The sequence below is a fragment of the Mus musculus genome, chromosome 2, assembly GCF_000001635.26.
Source record: "Mus musculus strain C57BL/6J chromosome 2, GRCm38.p6 C57BL/6J".
Classification (NCBI taxonomy): domain Eukaryota; kingdom Metazoa; phylum Chordata; class Mammalia; order Rodentia; family Muridae; genus Mus; species Mus musculus.
Window position 1 is genome coordinate 112,820,412 of NC_000068.7, and position 14,895 is coordinate 112,835,306.

The window sequence follows — 14,895 nt, forward strand, 5'->3', positions numbered from 1 at the left end:
GTCAGATATGCTTTGCATATACTAAATAATCTAATCCTTATAATGACCAAGCGAGGTAAGCATTCACTCTCTTTTCACTTTACAGGCAAGAAATACTGAGACACAGAGCCAGCATGTATTTAACCTTACAGAAGCGATGCAGAGCAAGACTGGAAGACTTGGTTGTTTAACTCTCCAGTCCTGTTCATCAGAACCCTTTCATTACAATTGAGCAAACTAATGATATACAAGAAACATAAGGCTGGAGAGATGGCTCAGTGGCTAAGAGCAGTGGCTGCTCTTCCCGAGAATCTGGGTTTAATTCCCAGCACCCACACAGCAGCTCCCACAGTTACAACTGTCTGTAACTCTAGTTCCAAAGAATCCAACACCCTCACACAGGCCAGCCAAATAGCAATGCATACGAAATAAAAGTCAATTTAAAAATGAAACTTTCACAATTGTGGGATGTAAAACCATGCCAGGAAGTTTGGTAAGGTAGAGCAGGTCGAGACATCTGAGGCTTAGGTGACTTCTAGCTCCCTGCCAGACTCCTGACTTGGAGCGTGTGCCATGCTTCTCACATAAAAGAAATGTGTCCTGTGGTCATGTAGGGTCATGCTAATGAGGCACCTAGAGGCCCAGGGCTTAGCCAATAAAAGTTCCTCTTCCCAGACATTCTTTCCTACAAAAGGTATTTACTCTCAGGCCTACCCTGAGAAGTGGGGTACAGTTTTAGGCATCCATTTTCCACCATGACAATAAACTGTTTAGAACCATGGACTCTCTCTTTTCATCAAGATCTTCCATGGGGAGCCATGAAGAAGGACTCATCTACAGAGCCAAAGCCTAATCTCCAGTAGAAGGTCTCTCTGTAATCCTAGCTATAACCGCTACCAAGACTGCCTCCACCAAGATAAGGACAGTCATTCCCACTGGGACAAGCCAGAGCTCCTGGTGCCTTGGGGGCTTCCTGAAGCCTGGAGTAAGTCCAGTCAAACTCCCCATGCTCCGCCTCCACATGTAGCTGTGCCCTGTGGTGGGGCAGATGCAGGCCTACAATCCTACATACACTGCTTACAGAAGACACGGTATTTTTATATAAACAATACATATAGTGATATCAATGTCTTAGATCAATGCCACCACATAGAGTTTGGGTAAGATATTTGTCTTTAATTATAAAATAGGGATAAGAGTGTTTGCTTATGTGAGAAGCAATAGTATTTATAGAGGGGCTTATGGCACAGGGTAATGTGGGTACCACATATACACCAAATCCTTCATCTATGCAGTTACAGGGCCTTATACGGCACAAGGCCTTATACGGCAAATGAGAGCACTGTATTGGTGAACTGGGTTTTACTAGCAATCCTTTGAGGCACAGTGTTTATATCCTCACCGCATCCCATTCGGTTCCCCATAGACTCCAGCCCACCCTAACTTGTCATCCCTGGATTCAGCTTGAACTTTCCTGTCTTTTGTCATTCTTGTGCAGAGTTGTCAACACAATGCTTTTCTTTCCTATTTTATCTGCTTGTTCACATTCTTACAACACGTTTCCAACCCCTCCTCAGGACATAAATTGTAATTTTCTTTGAATTTTATTATTACAACCCAGCCTCATTACTGTAAGAGTTATCTATCCAGATCTAATTTCACTTTTATAGTCAAGGCTCCACTTTCTATGTTTGTGAGTCTTAAAGTGAATAATTTGCAATTATAGGTTAAAAATTTTAGGTCAATGGAATGAATATAGAAAAAAAATCCTCACATTAAGACTCAGTAAGGAGAGGTAAATAGAAGCCCCACATAGGGAGGGAAGTCGCTCAAAGTTCAGACATTACACGACATGCTGAGGCAAGAGGAAGAGGAGCAAGGTTAGAAGAAAGACTTCACAGAGGAAGGATCACTCTCTTCATGTTGTGTGTGTCTCTGTGTCTGTCTATCTGTCTGTCTGTCTGTCTATTTTTTCCTCTCTTGTGTGTGTGTGTGTGTGTGTGTGTGTGTGTGTGTGTGTCCATCTGGCTTAAGGAACAGCTATTTGGAAAGAATTTAGAAATTTTAGAAAGGAAGTCTAATGATATTGCCTGAGCCATCATGAGATTTATTTTCTAAAATTTCTAAATTCTAAATCCACAGAGCCCCTTCTATTGGTGTGGTGAACTCATTTGGTATTCATTTGTACCAGAGCCCAGGCCTTATTCTGGTTATAAAGAACACTTTTCTCTCCTCAGGAGTGTTCATAAATAAGCTGTAGCATTCAACTGGAGAGAATTTTGGTTTAGAGCTGTTATACCATTCAGTGACAAGGCAAATGCTTCCTCAAGTAGCAGCTTTGGGACTTGATGGGACTCCTCTGGTCTGGGCTATATCAGAGGAGTGGCAGAGGAAAGCAAGCATGTCCGGGGAAAAGAATGCCAGCTCAGGGCTGTGAGAGGGAGGCAGTGTTTGTGCAAACAGCACAGGCTGAGAACAGAAGGCATCGTACCTCCTTCAGACAGACTCATTCCTACATCTAGTTCTTAACACTGCTCTTCACTGCTGTATTACAGTGGGTCAGCACAAGGTCTCTCATGTCAGCAGGGGGCCCTGTCTCCTTTGCTTGCATTGCTTGAGAGACTAAATATCCTTTGAGGCATTTTACAGAGAAGATGAGGAAAATAATCTCCCACGGAGAAGGCATAGGTACATCACATTTTATCTGTAAAATCTGATAGCTGATTTTCTTTTCTTAACTTTAGAATTCAAGAGAAACAGCTGCTTGATCTCTTCTGGAGAAATAACTCAGTTGCTACAGCTACCCATTTATATTTAAAGAAATTCTGTTTTAACGGCAGCTTGCAGTCCAGTCTTAGCATGCAAGCGCTCTCTCTTACGAATTTGCTAGACAGAGACATAAAAATATGACCTGGTATGATGGGCTATTGCTATATTATTTCATTATTATATAGCTCTTTGATAATAGGGACAGTTTTCATTGGTGCCACGACTTGTAGTTAATTTCAGCAAATCTCTTTAACACAGAGCTACTTAGCAGCATTCAAATGAATGTCAGAACAGTATTGTTCTCCCTTTCCTGAGACCATCTGATCCTCACCAACTGCTCAGAAAAGCAAATTTCAGGGAGGGGTTACCACCACCTCACCTGGCGGCTTCTAGTCCAAATCTTTGGCATCACTGACTTTTAAGCGCTAAAATTCTGCATGCTTTTGGGCTCTGACTTTCATTGCCAATGATGACTCAGAGCAGTTATTAATCTGCTCAGACATAGGAAACAGCATGGCACTGTAGGAAGAGAAGAAATTTTTGACCTGAAGGGAAGTCATAGCTTCACTTGACTCAGTTATCTCAGTTAACCAGTGGCCAGGAAAAATTTCTGGATCCAAGAAAGAAAGGAATCATTGAACTGGTATCTCTTGATTCTTTTGACTCCTATTTCCCTCACTTGAATAATGAAGAAATGAAGATGCTAACATCATTAATAACATTAGTAACTAGTATATGTGGAGGTGTTTGGTAAATTCACTATAATCACCTAAATTCTTTTTATTTTGTGAAGATGAATCACATAAGGAATGACATAGGCAAGTTATCACTAATTAATAGGATTTTAACCATTTTTACAATTGGCTATGGTAAAGGAATTTTAATTTAGCAACATGGCTATTCTGGTAAGGGATTGCATTCAAAGGTCTATGTGATCTGGCTGAAAGCAGCCATGTTTGAAATTAAAGGGCAGACAAAGTGTATGGATTCTATCCAAAAAGACAGAACATGATCTGTCTGCTCTGGTGCTGAGGTACAGTTGTGTAGGAAGTAATCCCTGGTGTTTGAACCCCTCCCTCCACAGAAGGAGTAGGAAGTAATCCCTGGTGTTTGAACCCCTCCCTCCACAGAAGGAGTAGGAAGTAATCCCTGGTGTTTGAACCCCTCCCTCCACAGAAGGAGTAGGAAGTAATTCCTGGTGTTTGAACCCCTTCCTCCACAGAAGGAGACTGTTCAGAGGCAGATGATGAATGATTTCATCTGACTGACTCGGTTCACTTAACATGACATGGTCACTTTGTGGGATCCCTATCCATAAGACACTGTCAAAAAAAGCATCCACTTCCAGAATCCATTCGCAGCAGGTTATATAGGAGATATGTGGGTCAGTACAAGCTATTAGCACTTATTTGGTGGCAACCACAGAGAGTCTCTAGTCACTTTTTTTGTGGGGTGGGGGCTCTACAATCCAATCGGCTTGAGTTTATCAAAGCCAAAACATGTGCATGGCTATGGGATAGGACTGACCAGGACTGCCAGAGCCATGTTACCATATGTTCTCTCAGAGGATTGAAAGCTTCCACTGATAAATTGGAATAATCTACTCCCCTCAGAGACATTCTAACAAAGATGGGCGATTAATATAAGGGCAATAAGATGTGTGAACCCCCAAAGTGGTGTTTCCACCTATCATATCTTGACAGTCTATTTCTCTAGTAGATGATCTGAAAGTGATTTCCAAGATAGATAGGTGTAGGGAATAAGATAAAAAGTAATGACATTAAACCTGGGACATTTTTTTCTTCTTTAGACAAATGATAAATTTGCCAAATGTGTAGCAAGGAACAGGCTGGTATTCAGACAACCTGCTTCTTGGAATGATAACTCACGTAGAGATAGTCAAGCAAGATAGTGTTCTTTCAACATGGGTCAGAAATGGTTGAAGTTACCTACTGTGTAAAGGAGAGAAGAGGGAATTGGGACAATACTTGACATCCTTAAAAAACAGGTCAAAGACTGCAGGCTGCTGAAATCTCAATTCCATAGTAAAGAAAAAAGAGACCGATTCTTTGTTTTACAAGTCCTGCTTTACTATTGTTTAATTTATTTGGTTGCAGTAGTTTTCCTTGCTTGAGTAACTGACAGCAGAAGTGAGAGACATTGGCAACACTTATAGGTGGAAAGAAAGATTAAGATCTATGCGGGAATGTCTAAGTAGACAATAAGAGCAGACACCAAAACAGCTGATCTTTTCTCAGGAAAATTCCAAAAGTGAGTTCCTTAAATTACAGGAAAGCATAGGAAAATAAAACAAAACAAAAAAAAAAGAGTACACTGACTACCAACTATGATGACAAGATGCCCCTGTGTTTACTTCAGAGTTTAAACTCGCCCATGTGTCTTACAGAGTTTAAGCTCGCCCATGTGTCTTACAGAGTTTAAGCTCGCCCATGTGTCTTACAGAGTTTAAGCTCGCCCATGTGTCTTACAGAGTGTTGGAGAAAACCAGTTTCCGAGATTAGGTCTGAGAGGGCAGAGTTGTGCGCTGTGTGGTCTGAGAGGGCAGAGTTGTGCGCTGTGTGGTCTGAGAGGGCAGAGTTGTGCGCTGTGTGATTAGAAGGCAGTGCACTTACTAGGATACGGTTTCTCTTCCTCTGTTGGCTGCTCCTTCTCAGGCTTGGGTGGACCCTTGATCTTATACACCAGAGCACACAGTTTTCCTGTCCAGGAAGTATCCTCCTCCTCCTCTTCCTCTTCCTCCAAGGGAACCCCTAGCAAGCCACAGAACAGAGTGAAAACCCAAACAGTATATTAAGGGTTAACTTATCCCGTAGGTAAGAACATAAAAAAGAAAATTCCCACCCTTCTGGAACATTTTCAAGAAATTACAGGCAGCCTCATAGGGGTATTTATCTACATTATACCTTTCTAATAGTTGCTAGAATATATGATTTTCTGTGTCCCAGAACATCAAATAAATTTAATCCCAAGGCTTTACTCTTCCTCACCTATGTTAAAAGGGCTCTAGAGTCTCTAGAAATACATTAACATTTATTATTTTAAATGAGAAGCTTGGCTGTTCTCTACATATTATTCAAGTTACCCATGTACAAGAATCTTAAATGCCACGACCCACTTAAAAATCAGCAGATATGCATCAAATAGGGATCGATGACTTAGAATCCTTCAGGGAAGATATCAATACCCACTTTAAAAAAATAATTTACAGTAGCTAAAAAAAAATGGATCAAAATCTTGGCTTGATTGGGAGAAGACTGTTGTATGTAAACTGGGTGAGGTGTGGCATCAGTCTTTCTCCCGCCTTTTTTTTTTTTTTTTTCCCCTCTAGAGACCTTCCCATTCCCTCTCTGTATCTTGCAAAGATTCTTCTAGGTGAAGGTTTTCAGTCTGCCTGTTTGTCAGACCCATCTTCTTTGTCACTGCCATTCTAGGAAAGGAGGATGGCTTGTGGTTCTAGCTCCTCTCAGCAGCTCACCGCAGTGAACCAGAAGGTCCTCATGGAAGTCATACAGCTCCTCTCGGATCTCCTCTGGGCAGGGGCAGTTCTCTCCCAGGTGAAAGTTGAGAAGCATGTTGATCTGTGAGGGCAGAAGAGGATTGGCTAGCTGGTTTCCATGGCAACCACAGGGGCTCAGATCACACCTTAGACGCCACTCTTTAAATTTTTTATTTAAAACTTTTTGAAGGGTAGGGAAAGTAAAAGTAGCTAACAGATAGAAGTAGCTTTTTCTTTTCTTTTTCTTATACTAAAGGCTGCTCATTATTTGCACGGAATTTGGAAAATATTTGAAGTAGAAAATTCCCACGTCGCAGAGATGGTCTTGTTATTAATATTGTAGTAAATTTATCTCAGATTTTGTGTATATCTACAGAAATTCAAATCACACTCTTAACATAAACTTTCTTAAAATCCAGTTTTTAAAACTTACTTTGCCTTGGACTATTTTTCACACAGGAGTTTCAAACGTGTGCAAGGTATTTATTTCATTCTATGGTTGGATAAAATTTCACATAAAATTAACTATCTGTTATAATATTTCTTGTTTATATATTTATTATATTTATTATATTTATTATATTTATATATTATATATATTTATATATATTATATTATATATATTTATTATATTTTATATAATATATATTTTATTATATATATATTATTTTATTATATATATATTATATTTATTATTATATATATATATTATATTTTATTATATATTTTTGTGAGTACCTGGTGTGTGTGTGTGTGTGTGTGTGTGTGTGTGTGTGTACACATGTGCGCGTGTGGGCATACATGAGCCATCGCATGCATGTTGGGATCAGAAGACAACAGCCTCAGAGTTTGGTCCTTGACTTCCATCTTATTTGAGACGGGGTCTTCAATGATTTGGTTTTCCCTTCAGACACTAAGCTAGCTGGTCTGTGAACTTCCTGGAATTCCCCTGCCTCCATTTCCCTTCTCATCACCGGAACATTGGGATTATAGATGCTAACACTCTGCATCAGCCTCATATGAGAGTTTTAGGGATTCACAACCAGGTCTTCACACTTGTGTAGGAAGTGCTTTTATACACTAGACCCGCTCCCCACTTGCTTCTGTTTTTCTCATAGACAAAGTTGCTTTGAACATTTTATATACTTTTTATTCACATGTCTGATCATCTTCTTATAATAAACTAGAAGCAAAATGAATGGAGCAACAGGTCTGTAAATTTTAATGGCTTGCAATATGAATTGCAAATTGCTTCCCAGAAATCTCACAACAATTTCCATTATTCCAAATTTATATAAGTGTGTGTTACTTTGCCATCTCTATTACAGTAATGAGAGCTTAACACATTTTCAAATATTTTCCAGTTAGATGGGTGAAGAATGTCATATCCCTGTTGCTTTAATTTGCATTTAATTGCTGAGGTTGAAATTTACTTTCCACACATTAAGTCTAATTTTATTGCATATTTTGTAAATTTTTTCTGATGCTCTTCATCTATTTTTCTACCAGGTAATTATCCATTTGAAAATTAGTTGGTGGAGTGCTTTTCACATTTGTCAACTTAGGCATTTTATAATATATACTCAACAGATTTCTGGAGTTTTAGTTATTTATATTATATACTCAATAGATTTCTTGAGATTTAGTTATTTATAATATATACTGAATATATATTTATGGAGTGTTAGTTAGCTTTTAATTTTTGAACAGTACGGGATCTTCATTTAGGTTTTACTATTGAGATTTAGATTAATGTCCTGTATTCATTCTGCCATTCTTTTTGCTTTTATTATTTTGTCTTAGTGTTCTTGATGTTTTTCTATTTACCATGTAGTATTCTTACAGTTTAGTGAGACTAAACTAATTTACAGATTAATATTTTAAATAAGGAGGACACACAAACTTACAAAGAGAAATGATTATAGTGAAGTCCATTTATTAAAGGAAAAAATTCTGTTCTAGTAATAAATACCCTTCGTCATTAGCTGACAAGAAGAGACCTGGTAGCTACTCCCAGAGCCCCTGCAATGCTGTAGCAGAGTTGAACGGAAAGATATTTCTAAATGTAACCACCACAAAGTGTCATGAAAAATGTGCAGTCCCCAGCGGCAACAAAGCAGGGCACTTACTCTGCTGTCTCCATTAATCATAAAAAGTAATGCTATCGGGGGTCAATTTCCATACATTCTATTTTTCAAGTGATTCTGCATCCTACCCTCTGAAGTTGATCTAAATCGTCTTTCAATGACTTTAAATTCTTCCTTTCATTGAGAACTCTATGGGTAGGTCTCTGGTAGGGGTGGAGATAGAGCACCTCAATCCGTTAGCTCTTCGTGCTCTTTTCTAGGCCACCAGCATCAACAATGCATGAAAACTTGCTAAAAATGAAAAACCCTGAGCCTTACCCCAGGACTACTGACTCAGAGATCCCAGAGAAAGGGCCAAGTGATCTGATTTACTAAGTTCTTTTAGTGACCTTGTTTAAGAAGCACTGGTCCATCCATTAGCTGACTGTGAGCATCCACTTCTGTGTTTGCTAGGCCCCGGCATAGTCTCACAAGAGACAGCTACATCTGGGTCCTTTCGATAAAATCTTGCTAGTGTATGCAATGGTGTCAGCGTTTGGATGCTGATTATGGGGTGGATCCCTGGATATGGCAGTCTCTACATGGTCCATCCTTTCATCTCAGCTCCAAACTTTGTCTCTGTAACTCCTTCCATGGGTGTTTTATAGTACCCCGGAGCTCTTGACTCTAGCTGCATATGTATCAAAAGATGGCCTAGTCGACCATCACTGGAAAGAGAGGCCCATTGGACACGCAAACTTTATATGCCCCAATACAGGGGAACGCCAGGGCCAAAAAGGGGGAGTGGGTGGGTAGGGGAGTGGGGGTGGGTGGGTATGGGGTACTTTTGGTATAGCATTGGAAATGTAAATGAGCTAAATACCTAATAAAAATGGAAAAAAAAAAAAAAGAAGCACTGGTCTATGCCTCAAGGAAGAATTCAAGTTACAGACTACTTAATGGTTTCTCTACTTAGAAGACTGGAGGAGAAGGGAATAAAGGTTCTAGGGAGGGTAGAAGAAAAGCTTTGAAGTTACAATGGAGAAAAGGAAGATGTGAATCAACCCTCTCCCTCCAGAAGCTCAGAGCATGTTGGCTAGTTTGCTGAGGATGGGGGTGGCTGGGTGGGGATGGCTGGGTTTGAGATGTCAGGAAATGTGTGATCTCTACTATGCAGGTCACTCACAGAAGGCCTTAGAAGAAGGTGTGAGCCTGAAGGTTTCTCTAATACTAAAACAATTGGCAGGAGAGGGAACAGTTTACAGAATTCTTACTCAGTGGCAGGCATTTTGCTAAGCAGTCTAAGATACATTATCTCATGGCATCCTAGGAAGAACCCTGGGCTGTAGATGTAAACATTGCCCCACATAGCAGAAGAAACGGAGACAAGCCAGTCAGGAATCCAATGCCACATGTGAGTGATGTGGAACCAATCTGTAGCGTTGCTAACTGAAGCCATTATTGGCGCTCTATTTCTGCATTATTGTCTTCCAACTACTCACAAAAGTTTGAGAGAGCATCATTTGCTCAGTGTCATGAGGAACATTCACACTCACTGCTAGTCTAAAGGAAGCCAGGAGTGTTTGTAATATTCTCATGATTCTTGGGTGGCAGTTGGTGTAATAGAATACTCATGCATTGACACAGTGTAATCATCTATTTCCACAAGTCCCAGGGACCTTCAACGACTAGCTTTGCCTTCTCTTTGGGCATTGTCACTCAGGAGTCCTTCAAAAGCTACAATATGTGGTTCATTGGCAAGAAAATATAAATATCTATGTCCCATAAAATAGATTGGGAAAGGAATTGAATGAACGTGTAGTTGCGCCATTAATATAAAACAGTGGTAATTATATCGACAACAATGAATAGGCTGCTTATTAAATATTTATGAGATTAAAAGATTGTAGTTTCAAAGACAGATCTGGTTTCCACAGTGAAGGATTTACATTCCTTTTGAACACTTAGGGAACAGTGGCCAACTAGCCTGGATAGCACTATTTTACCATGAGATGCCATTCCTTCATTAAGATGCATCTCAAAGTCACCGTCTCTCTTGGCAGCAACAATCACAAATAAGTCCTATATAACACATTGCAAAAAGTTCTCCCTCCTTGCCGCTGCCAAGATAATTGGCAGGTCCTCCCCAGTCATTATTTACTTGGGATTCGGTCTATCTCTTGATGTTCTGGCTTCCATGTTGAAGATACTACAAAGGGTTCAGGTATCCTCCTCTGGGGCTTTGAATTCCACAGGACTCGTAGGGAAACACAGATGGGACTCACCTGCTCCTGGGGCGGTGAGCGGAACTCTCTTGTCTTTCTGGCAGTTAGGGCTGCAGACATGTTCAGGGCCTGCATGAGCTCATTGTAGCGGAACTTCTGATTTGCCTGCAGCTTGGACACGTAAATGTCACCAAATGCCACAATAGCCTCTACTCGGTGCTGCAGTTCGCAGTCACAGAGGTAGCTGAGGAGTTCGCACATCTGTAACAAAAAGCATGTGCATACACTTCCTTAGAGGATGCACTCAATGCTCACAGACACAGTTGCCAGTTCCCCACTTCACAGACAACAACACTGAGACCAAGATGAATCCATCTAGTGCAACAGAGTAATCATGAAGCTACTGACCGAGTCTGCCCAAACTCATAGATGAACTATTCAGCCATTAGGACCAGGGAATGAGAGACAAAAGAACTTACTGAAAGCAACATCTTGTAGCAAATGCTTTCCTGGGGAGTCAGGTATGAAAACTAGCATCAAAGTGTTCATGTGAGCACAGCTTTCCTTTCTCACACTGTGCAGCAGCGGCAGAAGACTGGAATGCTGGAAAGCTTGCTCCCCATCCCCCCACCTTCCCAGAAGGCTGCACTGCTCATCTGTGGTCAGTGCTTTTGTTATGATAATGATCTTATCATTCTGCAAACTTAAGTTGTTTTAGAAATAAAAGCTAGATGTGAGAAAATTGCAAAGGCTGGGCGAGATCATTCAAGTCTGAAAGCGTTTGCTCTCTAGTGATAGCCCTGCCTGGGTGACAAGGATGCACTCCCGTGCATTCACTGTTTTGTGACTTCATGGTGAAAACATTGCACACTAAATGTTGTGAGTGATTGTCCTCTGAGTCAAGAGACCATCATATTGGGGAGTTCAGTTGTGCCCTTTTGCAAAAGGGTTTTCCAAGCTGGCCTTGTTGACTATTTATGTCCCCTCAAAGAGGGGCAGAGAGGGTCAAAAAACCCTCCCCTTACTATCCAGACCCTTTCTACCACATGTTGAATGCACTGCCTTAATTGTACATGACCTCAGGGAGGGGATAGAGTACAAAGGCCAGAAAAGATGAAGGGAGAGAGGCTCCATCTATATAGTTACAGGGAAGACCTCATTCCTGCTTGGTAAAGAGTTTCCAGATGTGGCCTGTTGGGGGAGGAGCACACAGACCCCTATAAATAGCCCCTCACCTATGCTCTGTAAAGAAGCCAAATAAACTTACTGGTTCTCCAGAGTGAATGAGCCTGTGTTTGACATTGAGACCTTAGGGGGAGGAGTAGAAGTGTTAAAGGCATAGAGATGTTACTTACATCTGTCCCTGGGAAGAAATTTTAGCAACAGACGGTCTCTCATTAGATGGTTATCACCTTATATACAATCACTCTCATATATGTGGTCCATTGTCAACTGAAGTGTCATTATGGAGTGCATGACTGGAGATCTGATGCTCACTTTAAAAATCTCTGAACTAGCAATAGATGCCAGTTCCAGAGGTCAAATGTGAAAAGGAAGAACTGCAAGTGCTGGTCAGGGGATTCACACTAAAGAAAAGATCTTGGCTCTGTATCACAGCACCATACTCACATCATTTAGCAAAACGATAAGGTAGAAGTGTGTGCGCGCACACCCATGCACACGTGAGAATGCCCATGTAATTTTATATAGCTACATTTTTCCTCTATACTTCATATCTTGATTAAAGGACTATATATAAATCCTATCATATTAGAAGAGAGAACTTTTATCCTAGATTACTTCACCTTCTATGATAGAAGATACTTCACATCTTTTATGAAAATATATTTGGCATTATCTTTTTGTATCACTTCCATTTTACAGAAGAGAAGTCTAAGGTCCTGCCTGGCTGCTGACTTGTGAGTTTCCATATCCAGTAAGCAGCGGAGGAAGAACAGAATCCTAGGAATGGCTGACCCAGGGTCCCTGCTCTTCATCTTCTTTTCTCTTTGTTTCAGTGCTCAGAAGACAAAAGTTATCATCCTTAGCACATGGCCCATGCTACCCAAGGAATCATTGTTTCAGATGCTATTGAAGGCTCCTTAGTTTGGGTGGCGGTGTTGTGAATGCTGGGTCAGCAGGGCCCCATCATGTTAGTGCAAGAACACAGCTCAGTGACAGTGAGTGATGGGTGTGATGGCCCTGGGAATCAGTTCCTTGGGGTTACTTTGGCTACAGAGTCCAATCCTCTTTGCTAAGCAGGTAACCATTAAATAGTCACCTGGGTCTCAAAGGCTTAAGAGACATGAGCAAATCCAATACCATGAAAAGACTTCTATATGACATCTAAACATTTAAAAGTTTCTCACTAATGAAGTTTGGCATTTTCTTGTTGTCTTGGGGAAGCTTAAGGAGTATATCCCATAAAAATAGACATCACTCAGGGACTCTACAGATCTGTTTTAGTAAGAGACCAGGCTTGTGCCCGTAGTCCCCCATACCCAGGCTTTCTCCTCTCCCTTTAGGGTACTTTACCAGCGTATATGTGATGCTCTCAGTTACCTGCAGCTTGACAGACTCAGGCAATCGGGTCTGCAGCAAGCCTTTGACTGGAGCCTCCTTGCAGGCCTTTTCTCCAGCCTCCACTGCCTTTTCCTCTGCGTGGGTCACTTCTTTTTCCACCCCTTCTTCCGTCTCCCCACTGTGCTCCCCAAACACAGAGGGATCAATCAGGAGGAGAATCTGGCGAACATCATCGTCGTCGAAAACCCCCATGACTAACAAGGTTCCAATGAGTTTCAGCACAGGCACGAACTGGAACTCCACAGAACCCCCGACAGGGTCTCGGATGTGGGCCCCGCTACAGTGCACGGCCTCGGTTAGCATGCTCAGGGCTTTTGTCTTGAGAATCTGCAAGGGAATCTCAGGGCTCTGCTTCTGATGGTCCTCACTCGTCACCACAAAGCAAGGGGTGGAGAACCTGAAGCCTGGCTTGAGGCATGTCCTCAGGCCCACCCCAGGCAATCCGTGTCTCTTGGACTCATCCGGGTATAGGCGGATATTCCTGGTGGCGCTGGTGATAGGAATGATGTACTCATTCTTCATCATCAGCTTCCTCTCCTTAGCATTGGCCAGGTGGATGCTAATGAGCAGGTCATAGAAGCCAGACCGAAGGAGGCCAGGCAAGTACTTGTTGTCAATGGCGTAGAAGAGCTGTGAGAGGTCCACGTGGCTGCACAGGGCAGAAGCCACTCGGCTATTTCCCAGAGCGCACACAGCGCTGTAAAGTCTCAGTGTGTGGTAATGGAACTGCATCAGGTCCTCCTGCTCACAGAGCTCGAGGATGTCCACACACCTGAGGATGACAAGAGAACCCACCATTCCACACAGTGAGAAACAAGTGCCAGGACTCAGTGTAGTTGCCCTGTGAAACCCCAGAAAATTCAACCTGCTCAGCGGAGACGGCAGCAATCTCTGCCATGTTTTCTCTAAGAGTGTATTCCCCTTCTCTGAGCTATGGTCCCCACCAGGATTCCTAATGATCCACTATGCCTCATTGCAATGTTCTAAAAAGTTCAGGAAATGGAAGATATTGGCTCATCAAATATCAAAATATTGAAATGGAAGGGGAAAAAAGTCTAAATCCCCCAGGAGAAAGACACTTGGGAATATGACAATGCCTTGCCCTCATATCTAAAGATTCAAGTGACTTTGTTTCCTGACACAGCCGCTCAGAAGACATAGCTCACACCCACTGTCACATGCACAGCCACATGCACAGCCACACCCATTGCCACATCCACTCTCAATGCACAGTCACACCCACTGTCATACCCACATCCACTTCCAGACTACCATTCACACCATCTGTGTTGTCCAGCTCTGCAGCACCTACGAGGCTTTTTTCTCCTTGGAAAACAAATTCATCTGCACTTTTGTTCTTGAGAGGAAACACTTTTCCACCTGGTACTCATTGGCCTAACCGAGTGGGTGATTTCTTCCTGACATCAGCAGCTTGCTTGCCTGTGTGTTGCTTCCTCGTTCATGCAGTCCTAGGGATGAGGCTCTTAGATGCTCATTTTGTTTCTCTCCTCATGGTGTGTTGAGGACCTTAGAAATGGGCTTGCTGGGATGGGTGTGATGCTTTCTTTACTTCCCCCATACTCTCCTGCCTCCTAGTGGTCCCCTTCATGATCGAAGGGGATCCTATGGGAGTGCAAAACAACTTTTCTTTCTGCATATGCTTTTTCATTTGGATTTTTAGTATTTATTTTGTGTAGACGAGTGTTCTGCTGGAATATATTGGTGTGTACTGTGTGTATTTATGGTATCCACAGAG

The 14,895-nt window shown here is 41.8% G+C and overlaps 1 protein-coding gene across 9 annotated transcripts in view; it reads right to left on the bottom strand.

The window, feature by feature from the left end:
- Window positions 1-14,895, bottom strand: part of Ryr3 (ryanodine receptor 3) — a 586,052-nt gene that overhangs the window by 189,058 nt on the left and 382,099 nt on the right. For all 9 annotated transcript variants that reach the window (XR_003951556.1, XM_017316705.2, XM_017316711.2 and 6 more), the window contains 4 exons: window positions 13,119-13,911; window positions 10,617-10,817; window positions 6,245-6,347; window positions 5,382-5,519 (listed from right to left, as the gene is read on the bottom strand). Coding sequence is in view for 8 of the 9 variants with exons in the window: in XM_017316705.2 (XP_017172194.1) it covers window positions 5,382-5,519; window positions 6,245-6,347; window positions 10,617-10,817; window positions 13,119-13,911 (1,235 nt within the window). In the remaining variant the exon portion in view is untranslated. The remainder of the gene's footprint in view (window positions 1-5,381; window positions 5,520-6,244; window positions 6,348-10,616; window positions 10,818-13,118; window positions 13,912-14,895) is intronic.